The sequence below is a fragment of the Juglans regia genome, chromosome 12, assembly GCF_001411555.2.
Source record: "Juglans regia cultivar Chandler chromosome 12, Walnut 2.0, whole genome shotgun sequence".
Taxonomy (NCBI): Eukaryota; Viridiplantae; Streptophyta; class Magnoliopsida; order Fagales; family Juglandaceae; genus Juglans; species Juglans regia.
Genome location: NC_049912.1, coordinates 14748137 through 14771172, shown reverse-complemented (window position 1 = coordinate 14771172; position 23036 = coordinate 14748137). Strand labels below are relative to the sequence as shown.

General features: G+C 33.5%; 1 protein-coding gene across 1 annotated transcript; it reads right to left on the bottom strand.

Annotated features, from left to right (window-relative positions):
- Nucleotides 1–264: 264 nt before the first annotated feature.
- On the bottom strand, nt 265–22503 carry LOC109020983. Its single transcript, XM_035683759.1, has 5 exons — nt 21753–22503; nt 21224–21648; nt 19884–21077; nt 671–757; nt 265–519 (listed from the first exon to the last, which is right to left on the bottom strand). The coding sequence occupies exons 1-5, from the start codon at nt 22501–22503 to the stop codon at nt 265–267; spliced, it is 2712 nt and encodes a 903-aa protein (XP_035539652.1).
- Nucleotides 22504–23036: the final 533 nt, after the last annotated feature.

Below are 23036 nucleotides of genomic sequence, written 5' to 3'. Positions count from 1 at the left end.
GGTTATCTGTAGAGACGATACTCGCCTTGTAACGGATCCTCTAAAAAATTAATAGTGGCAAGTCGATGGGCTTTCCACATGCCACTAGTACTAGGAGATGTGCACGATTTCGACTGAATGTGGCTTATGTGCCATAGGATCTAGGTTTGTTACAATAATAAGATGCAACATGCGAAAAAAAGGCAGCAGTTGTATCTGGCTAAAAGAGTTCTTCTTATCAAGCTGCGTGCGGTCTCTCCCAGTGAGGATGTAAAAATCCTCATCTCAGTCATCATCCTCAGCCTCATGATCAGTACCCTCAACCTTCGACCTATCTACATCTCTAGCCCTAGACTCAAATGGGCCAGTAGATAATGTAGAAGTGCCTACATCTGCATCAGATGTGCCTGCAACTGATGTAAATGTGCCTGCAGTTGCTGTAGATGTGCCTACCACTGCTACAGATGTCTCAGCTATGAGACAGATCCCGAGTAGCTCGAACTGAACACCGCGTACAGTCACGGTGTGAGAGGATGCATCCTGAGGCATGGAGCACAACCCCATATAAAACTCTCGAACCATTAATTAATGTGCAGATACTGCTCCAGCCTCTTGTAATGAAGACGTCTATGAGGTTCTTCTGCTCCCATCTGAACTCGTTGAACTCTTTGATCAGCACTTCTCACTCGACCATAACGATTCGAACCCCGATCCGAGTAGTGCCCTGGCTAGTTCCTTTCCTCCCCTGTTTCCTAGTAGTCAAAAGATGAGCTATATCCTGAAAGAAAAAAAGAAAAAAAAAACATTAGTACTATAGATGCATATTATGTACTGTAATCTAAATTATTTAGGAAAAACGTTTGAATGTAAAATAATATACGTTTGAACATTATCCTTCTACGTTCGAACGTGTTAGGCTTTACGTTCGCATGTTAATTTCCTATAGGCTAAGCATTCCAACGTAAGACGAGTTACGTTCGAACGTGATGCTGGAAAACACACATTTGAACTAAACCAGGTCTATGTTCGAACAGTATTAATAAAATAAACAAAAAGTTACTACATTCGAACATACAAAACAAATACATTCAAACGTGAGCAAGCTCTTGAACGTATTTGTTAAGACGTTCAAATGTACATTAACTATTTATTCGAATGTTTCTGACCTTTCTGGAATTGAAAAGGTTTTACATTTTAACGAATGTGAAATAAACATTTGAACGTAAAAAGACTAACGTTCAAATGCATGTGACATTCAAGAATATGAACGATCTGACGTTCGAACGTTACAAACGTACGTTTAAATGTAAAATACACATTCGCACGTACTTTCGTTACATTCAAACATACTAGAGAACGCTCACATGTTACAAGATTAACATTCGAACCTATTTAACATTCAAGAACTTGAAAGATCTAACGTTTGAACTTACAGCTGTAACGTTTAAACGACCGTACAACTCAAGCACAATGAAAGTGGCCAAAAGCCACCGTAGAAATGAAGTATACACTTCAAGAAAGGTTTCTACGGTAGCCATTTGGCTATTGGCAACTCGTGGTGACCGAAAAATCAAGATAAAAATTCGGCCACCAATAGGTTTCTGTTCATACCGAAACCTTCATTAAACATTAAAAAAAAAAAAAAACATACTAAGGGTTAAAGAGGCATGCATGCCTCTTTTGTGATGTTTGTGGTAGCGTTTGACGGTGGTGTGGTGGCGATGGAGAAGAGACGGAGTGCGACAGTTTTGAGCTTTTTAGTTTTTGCTGAAATGTCATTTCGCGTTTGGACGGCAACTTATATACACGTGATTTTCGAACATTCTAACATTAACATTCGAACGTCACTTAATTCTCGAGAGAGCCATCTGAACATTACTATTTGTATGTTTGAACATTCGTCACTTAATTCCCAAGACATTCAAACGTTATATTTGTACGTGCAAACGTTTCTAGAATAAATTTTTGATAATTTATACTAAATAATATATAATTTATAATATAATATATAATAATTGTTATATATTATATAATCTAATAATATATTATTATTGATAATATAGTTGTCATATATTGTGAATATATTATGGATCAAGAATATTATTTATAATCTAATTTAGTAATATACACTTTAATATAGTAATACTAAATAATATATATTATTTAGCATATTATATTATTATAATATAACAATATACTATATAATATTATATTATTTCTAAGTAAAGTTATGATAAAAAATGACTGTCAACAACCATACTGAAAAGAAAAGTTCATAACCGGACTTCATATTACTTTGCTCAAAAAGTACGAGAATTATTAGTAAAGTCAGATGATACTATTGATTATATTAATCTCACATATGGTAATATAATAACTACTATTAATAGAATTGGTTTAATTATGCGTAATGATTTAAGATTAAAAAAGCAGATGGATAAAGAAAAGAAAATTGCTAAAAAGGAATTAGGTATCTTTGAAAACAGTTTTGCTATATTCCATTATTAGTCCTTCAAGAAGACACAAAAAGGGAAAAAGAATTTATAAGAATTATTCTTAAAAAAAATGAAAATATAAAAAACCTTATAAAAAGACAAAAGATAAACAGATATAATAAACCAATAAAAGATCCGAAAAAGATTAACAAAAAGAAAAAAATAAATTGTTTGTTATAAATGTGGAAAAGTTGGACTTTATAAATCAAATTGTAAAGTCAAACAAAAGATTAATGAATTAGATATATCTGAAACATCAAAAGAAAATTATTAAGCATTTTTATAATACATTCAAGTGAAGAGGAGTAACGCCCTTCAGAAGAAGAATAAATTTATCAATTAAAATAATCAAGTTTTTCGGAGCAATCTTTTGATAGTAAATCCAAAGAAGATGAGGTATAGGTCTGCAATTGTTTAGACAAAAATAATTGTATTTATAATAAAATCATTAATGTACTTTCAAAACAAGAAAATATTATATTAGAATTAATAGTCAAAATTAATGATCTACAAGAAAGAAAATATTACTTAGAAAAACTAAAAGATACTTTCAACAATCAAACCACTTTCGTAACCTCTTTAGCACTTATAATTTTTTAGAGATAGTAGAAAGATTTAAAACAAAAAAACAAAATATTACAATACAAGATCTACAATAAGAAATTAATGAAATAAAACAAGAGATTAGAAATTTGAAAATATATAATCTTGAACTAGAAGTTTCAAATGAACAATTACTACAAGAAATTATATTATTAAAAATATATAAAAACCTAAATAATTCTCATAATAAAGAACAAGGAGATTGTTCAATAATAGTTATAAAATACAAAACAGACAATTTCATTAATATCCTTAATAGGATAAATTTTCAAAAATGGTATACTGAAGTAATAGTCTCTATTAATCAAGAATTTTCTTTTACTACAATTGCCCTATTAGACACAGGAGCATATTTAAATTGTATATAAGAAGGATTAATACCTTCTAAATATTTTGAAAAAACAAAAGGGACATTATCCCAAACTAATGGAACAAAATTAAACATAAATTATAAATTATCTAATTAACATATTTCTAATAATGAAATTTTTTTTCAAACAAAATTTATTTAAGTAAAAAATATTAACACCAAAATAATATTAGGAAATTCATTCATTGCCTTACTTTATCATTTTCCTACAACAGAAGAATGAATTTCTACTAAAATACTTGGACAAGAAATTTAATTTAAATTCTTATTTCCTCATGTATCAAAAGAAATTAACTCCTTAAAGAAAGTTTCATTAACCAAATAAATTAATTTTTTAACAAAAAACAGAATTAAAAGAAAGGAAAAACAAATAAACTTCTTGAAACAAGAATTAAAATATAAAAGAATTCAATAACAACTAAAATATTTGTTACTAACTCAAAAAATTGATAATTTTAAAACTATAATTGAAAAAGAAGTATGCTCTAACCTGTCTAATGCTTTTTGGAATAGAAAACAAAATATAGTTGAATTATCTTATGAAAAGGGATTTTTTGAAAAGAATATTCCAACTAAAGCTAGACTAATTCAAATGAATAATGAATTATTAGAATTTTGTAAAAATAAATCAATGATTTATTAAAAAACTGATTAATTAGGAAAAGTAAGTCACCATGGAGTTATGCTGCCTTTTATGTTAAAAAACAGGCAGAATTTGAAAGATGAGACCATCGGCTAGTCATTAATTATAAACCGTTAAATAAAGTATTACAATGGATTAGATACCTTATTCCTAATAAAAAAGATTTATTATCTTGACTTTATAATCCTATGTTATTTTCAAAATTTGACATGAAGAGTGGATTTTGACAAATCCAAATTGTTGAAAAAGACCGTTATAAAATAGTATTCAAAGTTCCATTTGGACATTATGAATGAAATGTTATGTCATTCGGGTTAAAAAATACTCATAGTAAATTTCAAAATATTACGAATGAAATATTTACTCATTTCACTCATTTTTCAATAATTTATATAGATGATGTATTAATATTTTACTCATCCATTGAACAACATTGAAAACATTTAAATACTTTTGTTCAAATTATTAAACAAAATGGATTAGTTGTTCCATCACCAAAAATAAAATTATTTCAAAACAAAATTAGATTTCTTAGACATGATATCTATCAAGGAACAATTACACCAATTAGTGGAATGATAGAATTTGCTGATAAACTCTCGGATGAAAAAAAAGATAAGCAACAACTACAAAAATTTCTGGAAAGTCTCAATTATGTTGCAGATTTTTATCAATCATTTTGGCCATTATGTAAACTACTATTTAAAAAATTAAAAAGGAATTCACCTCCATGGGCAGAAAAATATACAAATATTATAAAACAAGTTAAGGCTCACGTTAAAAAATTATCATGCTTAGCACTCTCATCCCCCCATATTTTTAAAATTGTTGAAATCGATGCCTCTGATCTTAGTTACAGAAGAATTATGAAACAAAAATTATCAATTGATTCGGAACAGATTGTTCGATTCCATTCAGGATGTTGAAATCCTGCCCAAAAGAATTATAATACTATTAAAAAAAATTTAAGTATTGTATTATGCATTTCTAAATTTTAGGATGAATTGTTGAATCAAAAGTTTTTATTTAGAATACATTGTAAATCAGCTAAGGAAGTTTTGATTAAAGATGTGAAAAACCTATATGCTAAACAAATATTTGCTGGAGGGCAAGCTATATTAAGTATTTTTTATTTTGATATTGAACATATTAAAGGAGAATCTAATTCTCTTCATGCTTTTCTATCCTGAGAATTTTTACAGAGAAAATCATGTCATCTTCAAAGTCAAATGTAAAGTCTAAATATTCTTATGCACGGCCACCATATCCTCCTATCCTTCACCTTGTCCTTCTGCAACTTCAAGACCATATACAGTATTGAGGACATTACCATAAAATATTAGATCATCTTACAATTCATTCTCACCATTAACTTCTCCAAAATTACCAACATATTTCAAAGTTGTTTCCCCTCCTTCCTCTTCTCATTCTCAAATTGTTAATCCTCCATTATTATCTCAGTCTTCTACATCTTCTATTATCATTAAATCTCACTAGCAACCAGTCTTCCCCATCAAGTCTGAAATTCAACACTTGTCTGATTCTCAAAAATTATTTGATGCATTTCTTTTGTCAGATTAGCATTATGTCTCACAAAACATTAAGAAAATCCAACATTTTTATGAATTCATATTAGTAGACACAAATTCAATTATTCTCTCTGAGATCTCTTATTCCTTTCAAACTCAACTTTCTCCACCTGCATATCCGATTATTGTCTTTCATAAAGTTACCATTAAACAGGTTCTCACTTTGGAACAATGGGAAAAAATTCCTATTTAACAAGAAAGTTTTTTCATCCTTATTATCTGTCGTTTTATGATTATTATAATTACTAGCATGTATGGACAAAAGTATTTTTAAAACAAAACAAGAATTTAGGTCATTTGTGGTTCCTTCACTTTGACAAATTACAAGAAATCAAAACACTCCCAAAATGGTTTTTACTATGATGAGATTATTATGGACTCGAACATATTCTCCCTCATCTCCCTCTCTAAGAATGCTTTCAGATTTTTTCATCGCAAAATGATTATCCAATCTCCATAAAGTATTGTCCACCACATCTTCTTTTCTTCCTCAAAACAAAATTAAATTGGATTATGAAATGAGAATATGTTATCAAACCTCATCCCTCTCAAAAATATTATATTTTTAGCTCACCAAGTCTCTATCAAATGGTAGAAAAAATACAATTATGATCATGTCTTAAAAATGTTTCCAAAAATTACCAAAGGTCCAGAAATTCTGGTCCAGTGGAGTAGATTTTAGGCACAATTAGTATCAATTACAAGTAAGAAAGATTTGAAAAAATTAGTTGAAGCAATGTCACAAGTCTTAGATAGCGATGATGAAGAAGATGTATAACATCCAGTCAGATTATCTCAATTACAACAACCTGCATTATCACTAGTCCAATAGGCCTCTCCTTTTCAACAGATCTCTCCTTCTAAGTGCAATTTGGCATCTCCTTCTCAAGACTACTCACCCTACCATCCAGTACATCTGATGGATTCTCAAGACCTATTCGATATGGGATTAGCAAATTATGATCCTCAGATTATGTAATTCCAGAAAATTATTAATACTTTTAGTCAGCATAGCAGATGGAAGTCGTCAAAAATATTCTCTTCAAAAGAGTAAAGACAAAGAACTTTGTCTATACTATTCATCTCAAATTATTGTCTACACTGTTCATATCAAATTATTGTCACTGCCTAAGATTAATGTCCAGGAAAACGACAAATGACTTTGTATGTTCACCTTCACGTGTTAATAATTGACGAAAGAAGATAAGCATGTATTATTAGAATTATTGTTCTGGACTGTTCTAGTGTCTATATAAAGGAGTCTGTAAAGAAGGAAGGACATTTAGAATCTCTCATCTGAAGCCTTCTCTTCTCTCGTCCAAACTTTCTAGTCTGTCTTACTTACTCTCCAAAATCTATTATGCAAATGGCTGGTTATAGCGCCTATAATTATTATTAATATATATATACTTGGGATACGTGAGCCATTGGCTATTATATTTATATTATTTTGTTATTTTGTTATATTTTATGATGGATTATTATTATGCTTATTGTGACGCCCCCAGATTCCGCTTGGGATCGGATAGACATCTGAAGCATCGGGACATGCAACATAAGGTTACTTGCCCCCGTTCATGACATATAAGATGCAATGTTCCTAACATGCATCTAGCATTATGCAATATTCGCAGCGGATAATAAATTTCTTTCTTTCTTTAGCAATACTATGCACCAAATTGAAATATCCCAAATACTTAAAATATACTTCATACTTAATGACATGTTAAATAACTAAGATCACAACAATAGTCCATATGGTTTTGATCAAAAGAGTGCTGGAGATTGAACTCCACAAATACAAGTAGTAATTTGAGGTAACTACTGTACTACCATCTACGTCGCACCGTCGCTTAGTCAACCGTTTCCAGTTGGTCGATTCCCGGTTCTCCTTCAGATCCTATAACAAAATCTACCATTCGGGGGGAATGATAGTTGGGACTACCACAGTGAGATTTGATTACAAATCTCAGCAAGTTAATAGAAAACTTCCACACAGGTTAATGATGCATGCATGACACTAAAAGTATGAATGCATAATCAAATCATAAGTAATCATAGCATAACTTGACATACAACATAACATAACTGGCATAACTTAAACTGAAACTGAAGCATAGCATGTACGTGACTTGAAACATAACATGGACTTGAAATATAGCATGAACGTGAACTTAAAATATAACATGGACTTGAAGCATAACATGAACGTGAACATGCATAATTTGAACATGAATATGAGCATGACATAACATAAATGTGAACTTGGAACATAACGTAAACGTGAACATAACATAACATAAACGTGAAACATATTCTTGTCTCATGGGATTACCATGATTGCGTGAACGTAAACTTGAACATAACATAACGTGAACTTGAAACATGGCTTGAACGTGAAATACATGAACTTGAAATCTTATTCAATAGACTTAATCATTAAAGTGATCGTATGAGTTCTACACAGGTCCCTTTGAGCCATGTGTCCCTGTCGATTACCGCATCACATCACAGGTTTCTATACCAGCTGTGAGTGCGTTAATACGTACTCCACAGTTGTTGTAGCCCCACGTATTCTACGTGTCACAATTGCTGTGTCTCACGTAGTGTATGCTCCACAGTTGTTGTGGCCCCATACTTCATGCTCCACAGTTGTTGTGGCCCCATGACTTATTTGTTTGTACCACACTTGCTGTGGACACATGTAACATAATGTGTGGCACCATCGACGTTAGTGTCTGGCGCGCTCCGGTGACCAGCTAATTAGGCCCCATTCGCAACCTGTTGACTGTACTTCGTCAACCCAGGGAATTTCACACCTATTTAGACACTCCAGCGTGAACAAAGGAGTTCCATTAGGATATTACCCCATCCTAGCGCTTAGGGTCGTGATTGACATGAATAACTTAACTGGCATACATGACATTTTGTAACGTGACGTAACATGAACGTGAACGTGACATAAAAGACAAAAGTCCTGACGTAGCATAACGTGACATGAACGTAAGATGACAGACATGACATACTTCAAGACATAAATGTAACAGTGTACATTTCATAACATGGCATACATGTAACATGCAACATTTCGTAATATGACATACCATATAACAGACAACATTTCTTAACATGTGACAGTGAATATTACATGACATGAAATATATGTAACAGATGGCATACTTAACTTAGCATGACATACTTGTAATGTATAGGAATATGTGACAGAATATATTATGTAACAGATGAATAATTCATGACAGAATAAATTCTGTGCAACAGATAAATATGTAATGACTTGGCATGGCACATATGATAACATGCATACATACAATTTAGTTCCCTTACTTATCACTCATACATATTAAACTGATAGTAAGTTAAAAGCTAACTTACCTCGATCGTCACGTTCTACTAGAATAAAGCGCGAGACACGAGGAACTGTAAGAGGGTATTCTAAAAGTTAGAAATTAATTATTAATAATTAGAAATGTGAAAAGAGACAACTTAGAGTAAAATTACCATTTTATCCTCTACATGTGGGCAAATGACCATTTTACATCTAACTTAAGGATTTGACATCCTAATTCCAAAAATTACCAAAATTTACATTCCTCATGTAAATTTTGCCCAAACTCAAATATCAACTTAGAAAAATTTAAAACCAATCACAACTATGAAAAACTCACTATGGCCGAAACTTACATAGACCATTTCTCTTGATTTTGGTTGTAATTTCTTCCATATTCAAAACCCATGATTAAACCAAAATTTTGCAACAAGGATCTTCCTATCCTAAGTTTAAAAATACACTTAAAATATCCATTAAAAAAAGTTAATCATCAACACCAAACTTTTTAACAAAAAGTAAACCTTAAATCACAAGTTTTGACCTTAATAAAAACATCTCCAAGAATTCCAAAAAATCAAATCTTACTTCTAACATATTCATAACATCATCATAAGATCAAACATGCTTTAAATCATCAAACCAAACTCACCAAAAATCACAAAACAACACTTGGAGTTTTTGGTTTTAAACTTAGTCCAAAACAGAAACTGTTTTTCCCAACTAACTTTGATCAATCTCTTGATTCATGGCTTAAAGAAATGTGATCTTCAAACTAACACATCACATGGTTTAAAAATGTGTCCTAAAGAAGATCCAACCATCAAACTTAAAATTACATGGCTAAAATTTAATAAAACATGGATCTAACTCAAAAACATCAAAGTTTAGGCCTAACCGAAATCCTCTTGCATAGAAAATCATATCTTTAAAACTAATACTTAAAATCTTCGAAATAACATCCTAAAATGTATATAAGAGGCTTAGGATCATCATATAAAAATATCAAAGCCTTTGGAATAAGATTAAACCACGAAATATTCAAACTTTCACAAAACAGAAACTGTTTTTCCACTTCCAGTTTTCAAGTTTCTAACTCTAAGAAAATCTATCATCAAAAGCTTTATTCATGCAACAAAAACTCAATGAAAATTCACAAACACATGTTAACAACACTCCATAAAATTTTCGGACCAAGATATGTCCATTAGCTTGGTCAAAACTTCCAAAACATAACATACTCTCCAGTTTCACGCCCAGAATGACCTTTCTATGGTTAAAAATACTTTTGACCGATAAAATAAGTATGGAATGAGACTAATAAGATATCCACGAAAACTAGACTCAAAGATGAACAACTTATGTGAAGGAATCATCGTGCAAAAATACTTACAATGGGTCATAAATGGCCACGCAAAATGTCCCAAAAATCTGCCTGAGAGAGCTCTTTTGGGTTTTTCTCTAAGAACGGGGGAAAAGAAGTGATAAAATGGAATGAAAAATGCCTTGCACGACTATAGACTCCGGGAGGGGGAAGTTTTGGGCTGGAATGACCCTTGATTGGAGATGGCTATGTGACATAAAGTGGAGAATAGTGAGGGGCAGAGACTGCTTGCAGCAGCTGTGAAAGATGGAGGTTGATGGAGTGGATTTCTCCTTCACATCAAGGCACTATTGGGTGCAGCCAATGGCAGTGGATGGTCTGCCATGTGGGGGAGGAAACTTCTCCAAGAAGCTATGCCAAGGTGGCCAATTTTGTAGGCCTTGGTGGGCCCCACCAAGAGGGCTTCAATTTGGGGTTTAAAGGGGGTTTGGTTAGGGTTTGAGATGCTATCAAGCCCAAAACCAATTTTTCTTGGCCCAATCAAATTCCCAAGGTTTAAAAGGTTGAATAATGATGTCATAACAAGGATTTGATTAATTAATAGCATGTGAAAGTGATTTAATCAAGTGATTAAACACAATGCTAGAAATCAGATTAAAAAAGATTTGGAGGCCAACTTTAGGGTTTGGAAAAACCATTTCGGGTTTTGGTTTCAACCAAGCTTTTGGGGTTTCAATTGGATTCCAACCATTTAGGGTTTTGCTAGGGTTGAAACCCTCTTTGGTCTGACACAATTTGGTTGAACAGATGAAACACAGCTTTGCTTAGGTGGCATGATCCCACACCTTGATTCCATCACAAATCTATCTAATGGTTCTTCTTTGTGCCAAGTGTCTAATACCATTTACTATGTGTGGCTAAGATCTTGCCAAGTGTCCAAATAAAACTTCTCTAACCTAATTTGGACATTCCACACTATAATTTTGAAAACACTGCAATGGATGCGCTTATCGAGGTTACTATTCACTCTAAAAAAAACATAATAAACTTAGTACTAAAAAATTCTAAATATTCATATTAACCTATAGTGAAAATTGTTCACCGAAATTCAACCCCGAAGTGCCCCTAAAAATAATTTCACAATTTCCAACGGACATTTCGTCCGAAATTATGAAAATAAGTTATTGCACCATAAAATCCTAAATAAAACACTGAGTCTAATGGCATAGACCATAACTCATTCTGACACTTCTAACTATCTCAAATAAATAAAATCATAAATCTAGCACCATAGTGATTGATAACACTGATCATAATGACAGACTAAAACCTAAGCGATTGGTCGATTCGTAAAAACTTATGAATTTTCACGAGATTCCTAAAGTCAATAGAAATTCCACCAATGAATTTCTAACGGGCTGTTACACTTATAGTGTTAGTTATCGTGATCTTTATGATTTAAAATGTCTAGATTATAATTTAAGATTTGAATTAGAAAATATGATGAATAATATAAAAGATCTTAAGAGAAAACAACAATTAATGAGATAAGACTATACATTAATAATAACTAAATATCATATATCTCAAAGTAGACAAGCTGCAATAGAGGAATGAAAAGATCATTTTAACCTGGGTGTCAATAAACTACTCCTGGCATGCCTGTTCATAATCATCATCTTCACCTGGGTGGTTAAAAACATGAAAACAAACTAAAATGAGTCGATGACTCAGTAAGAAATCTATCACAACGTAAACGTAATAAACATAAGATTTTCATAAGAACTTTCATGCTGAGCTTAAAAAATTATGATTGTTCATGTTAATGCTTATGCTATGTATGACTGATTTATCTGACTTAACTAACTGATCTGACTGGCCAACACACTTAACCCTGTGTGCAAGGTTGTGCACCGGCCCCACATCCCGCTGCAGCAAGGGGAACCGCTGATAGTATTCTAGCATACTATGGTGGACCACGACTGAGTTCGTGGCTTGCACACCACCCTGAAACTGAACTGCATTAGTACCATGCATCTGAATGACCATCTTATTAACTGATCTGATCTTATCTTACACTTGAATTTAAGATGGCTTACGTGTCTTATACACATGAGATGCATGACATAATACATACATAATTATAATTTCTAAATCTGAAACATGATGCGGAATGACATGATCGTATGCTATGCTGGATGACATGTTTGCATATGACATAAGCGATTCATAAATAATGGCTGTCAATAAACTGGCTTGAATAATACATACATATAGGCTAACTGTGACGATCCTAATTTATGATCAAATTACTTACCTCGCTACGTTTCTTCTTGAATCTCACTTCGTAGCTCGACACCTATACATAATATTAACTATCACTAAATCTGTCTAGGAACAACATGTACTAATATCCGACTTAATCAAATTCACAATCTAAAAGATAGTCAAATAAATCTTTTGTTTAACACTATAATCAATAAATCTTAGTATTTAAATTACTCAACTACTAATAACATATTATAATTTAGAAGAATACTTGGGCTATATTTTAAATACCTCATAAAACTTCAATTCTTAAAATAAGTTTCATTTCTCAACGTAATTTTTAACTCTTATAAGAAATCTAATAAATTCCATTAAATTCTTAACATAGTAATTTTATTAAAATCTTGCTAAATTGATAAAAGAAATATTAACTAAAATATTAGACTTAAAAGTATACTTTAAAATGTATTTCCAATTCTTTAAACACTTTCTTATAAAATGAATCTTTAACTATTATATTTATTTAATTAAAAACTAACCTTTAAAAATATTAAGTCCAATAGAAATTACTAAAACTGTTGCTGAAATAAAATATAAGAACAAACTCAATTTAAAATATAAGTTTATTTAAAGATCACTAGAATCTGTAAAATTACAACCTGGCCCAAAATACATAAGTCCACTTGAATTAAGCCCAACCCAAAATGGCCCGTTGTGAAACAGAGTTTCCTTAAAAACTAAAAAGCTGAAACACACGGACAGAGCAACGAAACAAAAACCATGCGAGAGATACAGGGGCTCACCGAGAGAGGGTATGCGACGGAGATGGGCTGCGCGATGGTTCAGGCGACAAGCGGGGGTCACGGCGGCGCAACTAGTGACTACTCTGTGGTGGTGCGACACCGAGAGAGAGAGAGAGAGAGAGAGAGAGAGAGAGAGAGAGAGAGAGAGAGAGTGTGTGTATGTTGGTGTTCTGTAAATCGAAAACTACCGAAACAACAGAAAGGAGAGGCTGGCGGCGGTCGGAAAAGGAGTAGGTGCCACGGGAGAGAGCTGGTCGGCGGTTTCTGTGGTGGCTGGTTGGTGGTTCGACTTCCCTCTAGGTGGCTACCGTTGAAGCGAAACAGAGGCTTCGGCCATCATGTCCGTGGCTGCTGCAGCGTGTCTTCGCGGCTGGGGATGGTCCGGTGTCTTCTAAGGTGGCTGGTGGTGGCATCGGAGTGTTCTGAGCAGCATGGAGTCACCGCGGAGGAACGTGGGTGATGGTGGTGTTGCTGCAAGGGGAGGAGCAGCGCTGATGCTACGAAATTGCGTGGCTGGGTAAAGGCTTGAAAATAGTTCTTGGTTTGTGGCGTGAGGTTTCTTCATGCAGTAGAGCTGCCGCGTATACATATATATATATATATATGATGAGTCAAGAGGAGACCTAGAGGAAAAGAGACATGCATGAGCATGAAAATGGCAAGAGCCTAACGTGGAAACTGATTCCTGACTTCAAGGGCTTGGGTGCCATAAAATATTTCACCTAACCCAATAATATAAATAACAAAATAATAAATGTAAAATTTGATAATAACAATAATAATAATAAAATATATAAAAATACATAAAACTTATCTTATATCATAATCTTAGGATCGAGTTGTTACAAAGTGTAAGAAACCATTTGAGTATCCTTGCTTTATAAAAAATAAAAAAAAGTCATTGATACATATCTTTAACAAAGATAACCTATAGAAAAAGAAAATGAAGTATATTGGGAAGCTTGTGTTGGTAAGCCATGAAAAACCCGTTGGTCAGCCCATTTATGCTGAAGAGCTTTAAGGGTTGTCCCGGTGGTGTTCCCTCAAGTTCTAAATCTACTTATTTATCTTTAAATATAGGAAATCTTTGCTTTAAAAACATGTTTCAATGAATTCTTTATTTAAACCTAATGAATCCACTACTAATATCCTCATAGAACCTGATAACATCAACCAAGAAGATTATAATATAATAGATATAAAAAGAAATTTACAAGATTTGACAATTCCTAATGTTCCAAAAAATCAAATATACAAACATTATACTTTTTATTCTAAATTATTATTTCTTACAAATTATACTCTTAAAACGATAGAAAAAACCATTAGCTTAAATAACAATTATGAATCATTATAACTATTAATAAAGGAAGCTATCAAACATCACAAATAATAGAAATATTCTTTCATAGATATTGGGTTAGTACAAGTAGCTATAAAACCACTCACTAGAAATGGATTAAACACCTCAGTATTACTCTGTCTAAAGGATGGAAGACACTATAATTTTCATGATTCATTACTTGGCATGGTAGAATCAAGCTTGTTCCAAGGTCCAGTTTATTTTAATTGTTATCCCAATTATTCTTTTTCATTATTTGATACTAGTATCTTACATGCCTTAACATTAAGCATTAAAACAAATGGTTATCATATGATGAAAGGATCACATCCTTTAACAGTAGTATATAGGATCTATTATAAACTGATGAAAATAACATTAAAACCACAAGTTCTTATTACTAGTCCAAAAAGATATACATTATTATTACAATCTAGTACACAAAACTCTAGTTTACAAATTCATAAATAAATTAATTGGAATCAAATAACTCTCCCTGACGAATGGCAATTAGAGAACATTACTCCATTACCTAAGATAGAAAATAATTCTTAAGATGAACTTAAATATATAGATAAAAAAAATGGATAGAACAGTCTAAATTGCTTTTCAACTTTTTAAAAGATTTTTATCACATTATTATTCTTCAGAACCTTCTAGTTATCATACACCCAGATCTGTTCTTACATCAATTTATTGGAATAAATCTCAAAATTTTGACACCAAATCCCAGAATCTAGATACACAGATTCAGGAAATTATTTTCAGAAATATTATTGATACACCAATATATATTGTTCATCATCCAGATAAGGTATTCACCTCTCATAATCCTGAAAATGTACATTCTTTCCAACATATTCACAAGTAATTGGAGATAATACCCAAATATACACCCTGAATAAAGAATAATTTAAGATTAATAAAGAAAATCTCAAACAAGATTATAAGAAAGAAGGAAATAGTCACATAAGATTAGTAGTTTTCTTGACCTTTAAAAAAATAGAAAGAAATTATATTCAACAAAAATATTACGAGTATCTAGAAAGAATACAAATTAATATACATTTCTTTACAAAGTTTGAAATCTATAAATCAAACCAATTATCAACCATAAACAGGACTACAAATCAATGGATTAAAGAAGAAAATAATCAAGTCGTTTATGAAGAATATCCCCTTTTGAAGTCATCAAGTTTAATCAAAGAAATACTCAAATATTGGCTTCACCAATAAAAAAGTATAATAATACAATAGAAAGTAAAAACACTGATAATATAATTCAACAAAACAATTATACCAATTTATATCTAAAAACCATGAGTAAACAATTAGAAAGAATTGAAGTCCAAATATCTCATGTTAATCCTACTATTAAAGAAGCAAAAGAAATCCCTTTATTTGTTCCCCTTGAAATCTCATCTCATCTAAAAACTATTTTTTCAAAAAATAAAAATGATTTATTAGAACAAATCTCTAATAAATTAGAAAAATTAAATATTGCTAATACCACATCTACCTCAAAACAACCTCATATTAATGTATTAAGTAAGACAGACTCACTAGTATCATCTAATTCTGAAATTAGTAATATTGAAAATAAATTTAAAAATATAGATTTACAAATAAATAAGATTAGAGGAGATCATGTTAACAGTTTTTCGCCTAGGGATTTTAAACATCATGTTTCTATTACTTATAATTGGTGGCCTATACTATATATTACTATATCCGTTAGCAAACTATATAATATATACATTATACTTTAGATTACTATCATATATATTATATTATCTATACTATAATATATATATATATATATTATACTATATATATATATTATAATATACTCTACTTATACACTATGTACTAGTATATATACTATACTAGTCCAGTCTTGTTAATATATTAATAAAGTATAATTAACAACTAATATTATATACTAATATATTATAAGCTAATAATATATACTATACTAATAACACTATGTACTAGTATATATGCTATACTAATTGTTAGACATTATCCTGGGTCCTAAGTTCATTCACGTTAGCACGTGTATAACTTAACGTTCGAACATGAGGCCTTGATATTCAATTTTTTTTTTTTTTTTTTATAGAAGAGCCGAAGCCACCTGTCCATGAGTGACCCCGTCCAAAATTTTATTAATAACCCTCACCTGTGGCGGAGGAATACCGTGGTTACAGACCGACACCTAGTATTACAAACAATATTACCAGATGTCAAAATTACAAAACAAAATTACAAACCTACGAAAACAGACAAACATTACACAAGAAAAAGACACTAACGATAACGTAAAGAAGGCAAACCCAAAATATCCAAACAGATTAAACAACGAAGCACCCTAGGCACCTCCCTAACAAATCTCCACTCTGAATTAAGACCCAATGCACTACTCCGAGCCAACCAATCCGCAACTTTATTTCCCTCTCTATAAACATGACGAACAACGCACACCATAGAATCCATGAGAGCCAACGTATCTTCCCAAAAATCTTCTAAATACCACACACCACACCTTCTCTTATGCCACCACGAAATCACCACTTGCGAATCTAATTCAATTTCCACAAAATTAATCCCCAAATCCTTACATGCTTTGAGCCCCTGAAGAACAGCTAACAACTCCGCTCTATTACTTGTACCGATACGAATAGAAGAATTAAAAGCATAAACCATAAGACCACGATCATTCCTAATGATACTGCCCACCCCTGAACAACCAGGATTACCCAGCCTACTCCCATCTGTATTCAATTTACCACCCATGAGCTGGCTTTTGCCAAGCCACAGGTTGTAAATGTTTTCTAATAGGAATCAAAACAGGAATATTCAATGACTGTAAAACCTGTAAATCATGTCTGGAACAATTACTAACATTTTTCATATCTCGAACTACAACTCCTATCCATCTACTAATAGAAAGCCGAACCGAAAAAATAGACTGGAATCTTCCCACCATACGCGCAGCACAACGTCTAGTCCAAAGATGCCAAGTAATAATAGACGGTAAAATCCCCACTATTATTCTCAGTTGAGAATGAAAAGATGCCTTCGAAACCAAATTTGCACCGTCTCCCTCCAAGTACGACCAATAGGAATACCAAAAATAGATCCATAGAAATGCCATAGAGCCGATGCAAATTCCCCTGTAAGTAACACATGATCTTGATCTTCATAATTACCTTCATCACAACAATCACAACGAGAAACTATCTGGATCCCAATGCGCCGAAGACGATCATCAACACTTAATGCCATGAACCACACCTTCCACATTAAAACCGAAACTTTAAGTGGAAGTAATTTATGCCATACCCAAGGATGCCACTCCATACTAGATCCTTGAACCCGAATATAATCCCAAGCGGATTTAGTCGAAAAGTTCCCACTGTCATTCTTCATCCAGATCAATACATCAGATCCTCCCTTACACCCAGCCATAGCCTCAATAATACTCTCCACCTTATCCTGACCAACTAACGTACTCAAAAACTCCACATCCCAACTATTGGACAACTTACACTCTTTAACTTGCAACATCGGATTACCCACTATCTGTAACTCATCAATTAGAGGACCCTCGTCTCTCCATTTATCATACCAAAATAAAATATTACCATCTCGAACTCTCCATTTAGCATTATTAAAAACACTCGGAATACTTTTGACAATCATTTTCCAAAACCTCGTACCTTTTCTCATATCAATAAGACACCAACTCGAATTACCCACATATTTTCCTTTAAAGAAACTAGCCCACAAAGATTCTCCTTTCAAAAGATTCCAAGCAAACCTCATATGCAACGCTCTTTGAATATCCCCCAAATTCCGCAAACCAAGACCACCCTCCTCTATTGGCTTACAAATATTCTCCCAAGCCACCCATTTTTTTTTCCTTTACCATTAATCTCACCCCAAAAAAAAGTGCTCAACAGTTCGATTTAAAATTTTAATAATAGAATGAGGAACCTGTAAAACTGCAAAAATATGTAAAGCCATACTAGACAGCACATGACGAAGTAAAATTAAGCTCCCACCCGCAGATAATAATTTCATTTTCCAACCACTGATTTTATTCCAGACTTTGTTAATCATCTCCTCTAGATGCTCATGCTTAAGATGCCCTAATACAATCGGAACCCCAAGGTATTTAAAAGGAAACAAACCTTCAGAGAACCCTGTCAGCCTTTTAAGATCTCTCTTTCTTGCTAACGAAATTTTAGGAGAATAAAATATAGCCGTCTTTTCTTTACTAATTTGCTGACCTGTCCATTTTTCATATTTTTCAAAAACCACCAACAGTTCCTTAACCGATTTCTTACCCCCAATCAGAAAAATAACAATATCATCAGCATACATAAGATGAGAAATATGAGGAGTACCTCTAGCTTGGGAAAATTTCCCAATCTTGTTCCCATCAAAGCTTTGTTTCAAAAGTCTAGAAAGCACTTCTTGAAGAATAATAAAAAGGTAAGGCGAGAGAGGATCCCCTTGGCGCAAACCCCGCCTCCCTTGAAAGAAACCTTTCGTCGTACCATTAAGCATTACAGAATACCACACATTCGAAATACAAGCACTAATCAGAGCACAAAAGGAAGAAGGAAAGCCAAAACACCTCAAAACCTCAAGCAAAAAATGCCACTCCACCCGATCATATGCTTTAGCCATATCAACTTTAATCATAATATTACCACCATGTGACGTCCGCTTCAGAGAGTGAACCATTTCCTGGGTAAGACTAATATTCTCAAAAATACTTCGCCCAGGTATAAACGCACCTTGTTCAAGAGAAATCATTTTGAGAAGGAAACTTGTCATGCGATTCACAATAATTTTTGAACAAATTTTATAGAAAACTGAACAAAGGCTAATTGGCCTAAATTTATCAAACCCCGACGGCACATCTACCTTCGGGATAAGCACAATATAAGAAGCCGAATAAAATCTCGGAAGGCGTTTTGATAGAAAAAATTCTGAAATGGCTTCTAAAACGTCCACTTTAACCACCTCCCAGCAACTCATAAAAAAACTCGCGCCAAAACCATCTGGACTCGGAGAACTATTAATAGGAATAGTTGATAGAGCCTCTTTCACTTCAACCAACGAAGGGATCCCACAAAGCCGGACACAATCCTCATCATTAATAACCGACGAAATTAAACTAGATAAATCAGGCACCTCCCTAACCGGATTAGATCTTTGAAGAAAATCAGAAAAATAATCAACAACTCCAAGATGAATTGCTTCCGGAGAATTAAACGCCAACCCATTCGAGGTTCTTAACTGATGAATTTTCCTATGCTTTTTATTAGATAACCACACATGAAAAAATTTTGTATTCCTATCACCATCCATTCTCCACTTAATTTTAGCCATTTGTGCCAATCTAATATCCTCCCTAAGCCTCCAAGAAGACAACTCATTAGAACTCCTTACTAATTCCCTTTCAATATCATCATCCCAACCTCTCTGCAACAAATTTTCCAGATTCTCAATCTTATCTTCAAGAATAGCAATCTGAGTATTAGTTCTCCCAAATACACTCTTGTTCCATACACGCAACGCCACCTTAAGTTTTTTAAGTTTCGTAGCTAATTTAAACAGCCCCGAACCTATAACCGATTCAGACCAAACCTTTTGAACAAGAGTCATAAAATCCGGATGCTCAACACACATTTGCTGAAAACGAAATGGAGGTGGACCATAAGAGAAAGGATCACTTAAAAATTCTATTACCATAGGACAATGGTCCGATGTAGTCCTAGGAAGATACAAACAATGAGCAGTCGAAAAAAGAGATAGAAAATTTGCATCAAGTAAAACTCTATCCAGCTTTGCCCAAGCTCTAGATAATCCTTGCTGACCATTACACCATGTAAACTTACCACCTTGTGAATTCATTTCCAACAACCCACCCTGATGAATCCATCTATTAAACTCATCAATTGCAACTCTATTCCTCAGACGCCCACCACATCTCTCAATATCCGACCAAATTACATTGAAATCCCCAGCAAACAAACATGGCTCCACACCCATTCTGTCCGAATTCAACTCCTCCCAAAGCAGTTGTCGTTCAAGCCTATTACACTTTGCATAAATAAAATTACCCAAGAAATGATTACTTCCTTCGGTAATGCATAATGACACAAACTGCGAACTCATGCGAACCACCTGCACATCCAATTCATTTTTCCAAAACACCCAGATTTTACCACCATCAGTCTCATTTGATATCGCCTCATCAAATTTCAATAACCGCATGAAACTATGGATTTTAACCACACTCTGAAAAGGTTCCAGCAACACTATCAATTTTGGCTTATATTTAGACAGCATTTTTTGTAATCGTCTCTTAGAGGTACCTAAACCTCTTACATTCCAAACTAAAATTGATCCAATCATTGAGAAAACTTTTGTGTTCTAGTGATCACCCGCCTAGAACTACGGATCTTCTCAAACTGCCTCTTTTGATATTTACGCTTAACAACTTCATCTTCGGCAGCCGAGTGATATTCCTTCTCCTGCAAAAAAACTTCCACACATTTCTCAGGCTCTGGATCAGACATCGACCCATCTTCCAGACATACCTCTTCCGCAGGTCCATCATAAACATCTTTTTCTGCAGAACTAGGAATAAACTCCCCCTCCCTCATATCTGTTTCTAATTCTGTTTCCCTCAAACGGTTCGCACAATCCAAATGATCGTTCATAATTCTTGGAATCATCTCTTCCGCACGTTCCGGAATCTCAAGTTCATCCTCTGGATACTTTTCCGATTCCAACTCCGCATGATCAAGATTATCCGCTTGAACAACTAACACCCGATCCTCCTTAGCTGATTCTTTTGACTCAACCTCTGTATTTTCAAGAACTGGAATATTAGTAGTTTCAAGAACTGGAATATTATTCTTATCCGTCGGCTCCTCCACGACGGATCTTTTTGCTGAACCCACACATTACTTCCTACATTTTTTTGCCCAGCACGGCAAGTCTTTAAATTATGTCCCTGTATATGGCATTTAGAACAGAACGCTGGCAACGTTTCATAAACAATTTCTTGCTTTCTGCTAGTTTCCAAACTAGGCATTCCAATCCAAAAAGAAAGTAACGGTTTCTTAGCAACATCCATTTCAACACAGATACGAGCACCATCAGTCCGAGTAACACAACGAGTAGAGTTATCACTTCTAATAAATCTACCAATAGGTGCTGTAAGAATTTTAAGGAAAGATTCATGATAGTAATTCGGAGGCAAACCTGGAAGTACAATCCACACCGGAACAAGCGAAGGTTCTTCTTCTTCTTTAGATTCTGGAGTCCAGTGGAATGGACGGTAAGGAATTCCATCGATATCATTGACTTCACGAGACAGAGCCTTATTGCAATCTTCTTCTGAAACCATTCGAATAAAAACATTCCGAGGATGCCGCATATTGGAGACGACTGGAACTCCATCAAGATTCCATCGCTTATGAATGAAGGCCCGAATGGCATCCAATGATGGTCTGTTTCTCAAAAACTTCAATACGATCGAATACCGAAAAGGCTCGGCAGAACGTTGAACTTCTTCCTTAGAGAACTGGAAAAAAATTTCTCCATCCTTAGACTTCGGCAGACGAAAAGCCACAAACATATCTGGAAGAGGTTGAGGAACCACCGATACTAGATCCACGAAGGGACGCCGACCTCCGTTGATAGCAGCAGCAGCCATTACGTGCGTCAAACGAAGCAAGAAAAAACTTTCAAGGAGAAAGCCATTCTTGGAGCGTTCTTGGAGCTTCGGACTTCATTTTCATTTCATTTCCTATATAAGGCCTTGATATTCAAACGTTCATTTCTGTGTTTGAATGTGAATGAAATTATTGGTGAGATCTTTTCCGAGTAAATTCTAGGAAACATGGCTTGACCTACATAGCAACGTCATCAACATAATGTTCAAACATTTATTGTTTATGTTCGAACATTATTTTGCTATGCTTGAACGTTATTTAAAATAGGCGAAATTTTCCTGTGTGATTTGAGCTCTCTAGAGGATTATTAACATTCACACGTCAACAAATGTATGTGAGAACGTAAAATTTCATGGAACATTCGAATGTATAGTGGTTGTAACGTTCGAATGGTCTGCAGTTTGATGCATCGACTTTTCATTTAAAATGTCACTGCAATAACTTGCATGACGATACTATATGCCATCGTTATGTTTAAGTAGACCTATTGTAGCGACTTTGAATAAGTCATAAA

Bases quoted from the DNA above. Each gene is read 5' to 3' on its own strand.
- LOC109020983 (XM_035683759.1), bottom strand. From the start codon at position 22,503: ATGGCTGCTGCTGCTATCAACGGAGGTCGGCGTCCCTTCGTGGATCTA. The intron at 21,649-21,752 runs GTAATGTGTGGG...TTGAAAATACAG, and splicing joins TGGGCAAAAAAATGTAGGAA to AGGTTGAGTCAAAAGAATCA. The intron at 21,078-21,223 runs GTGATCACTAGA...GAACCTTTTCAG, and splicing joins AGATCCGTAGTTCTAGGCGG to AGTGTGGTTAAAATCCATAG.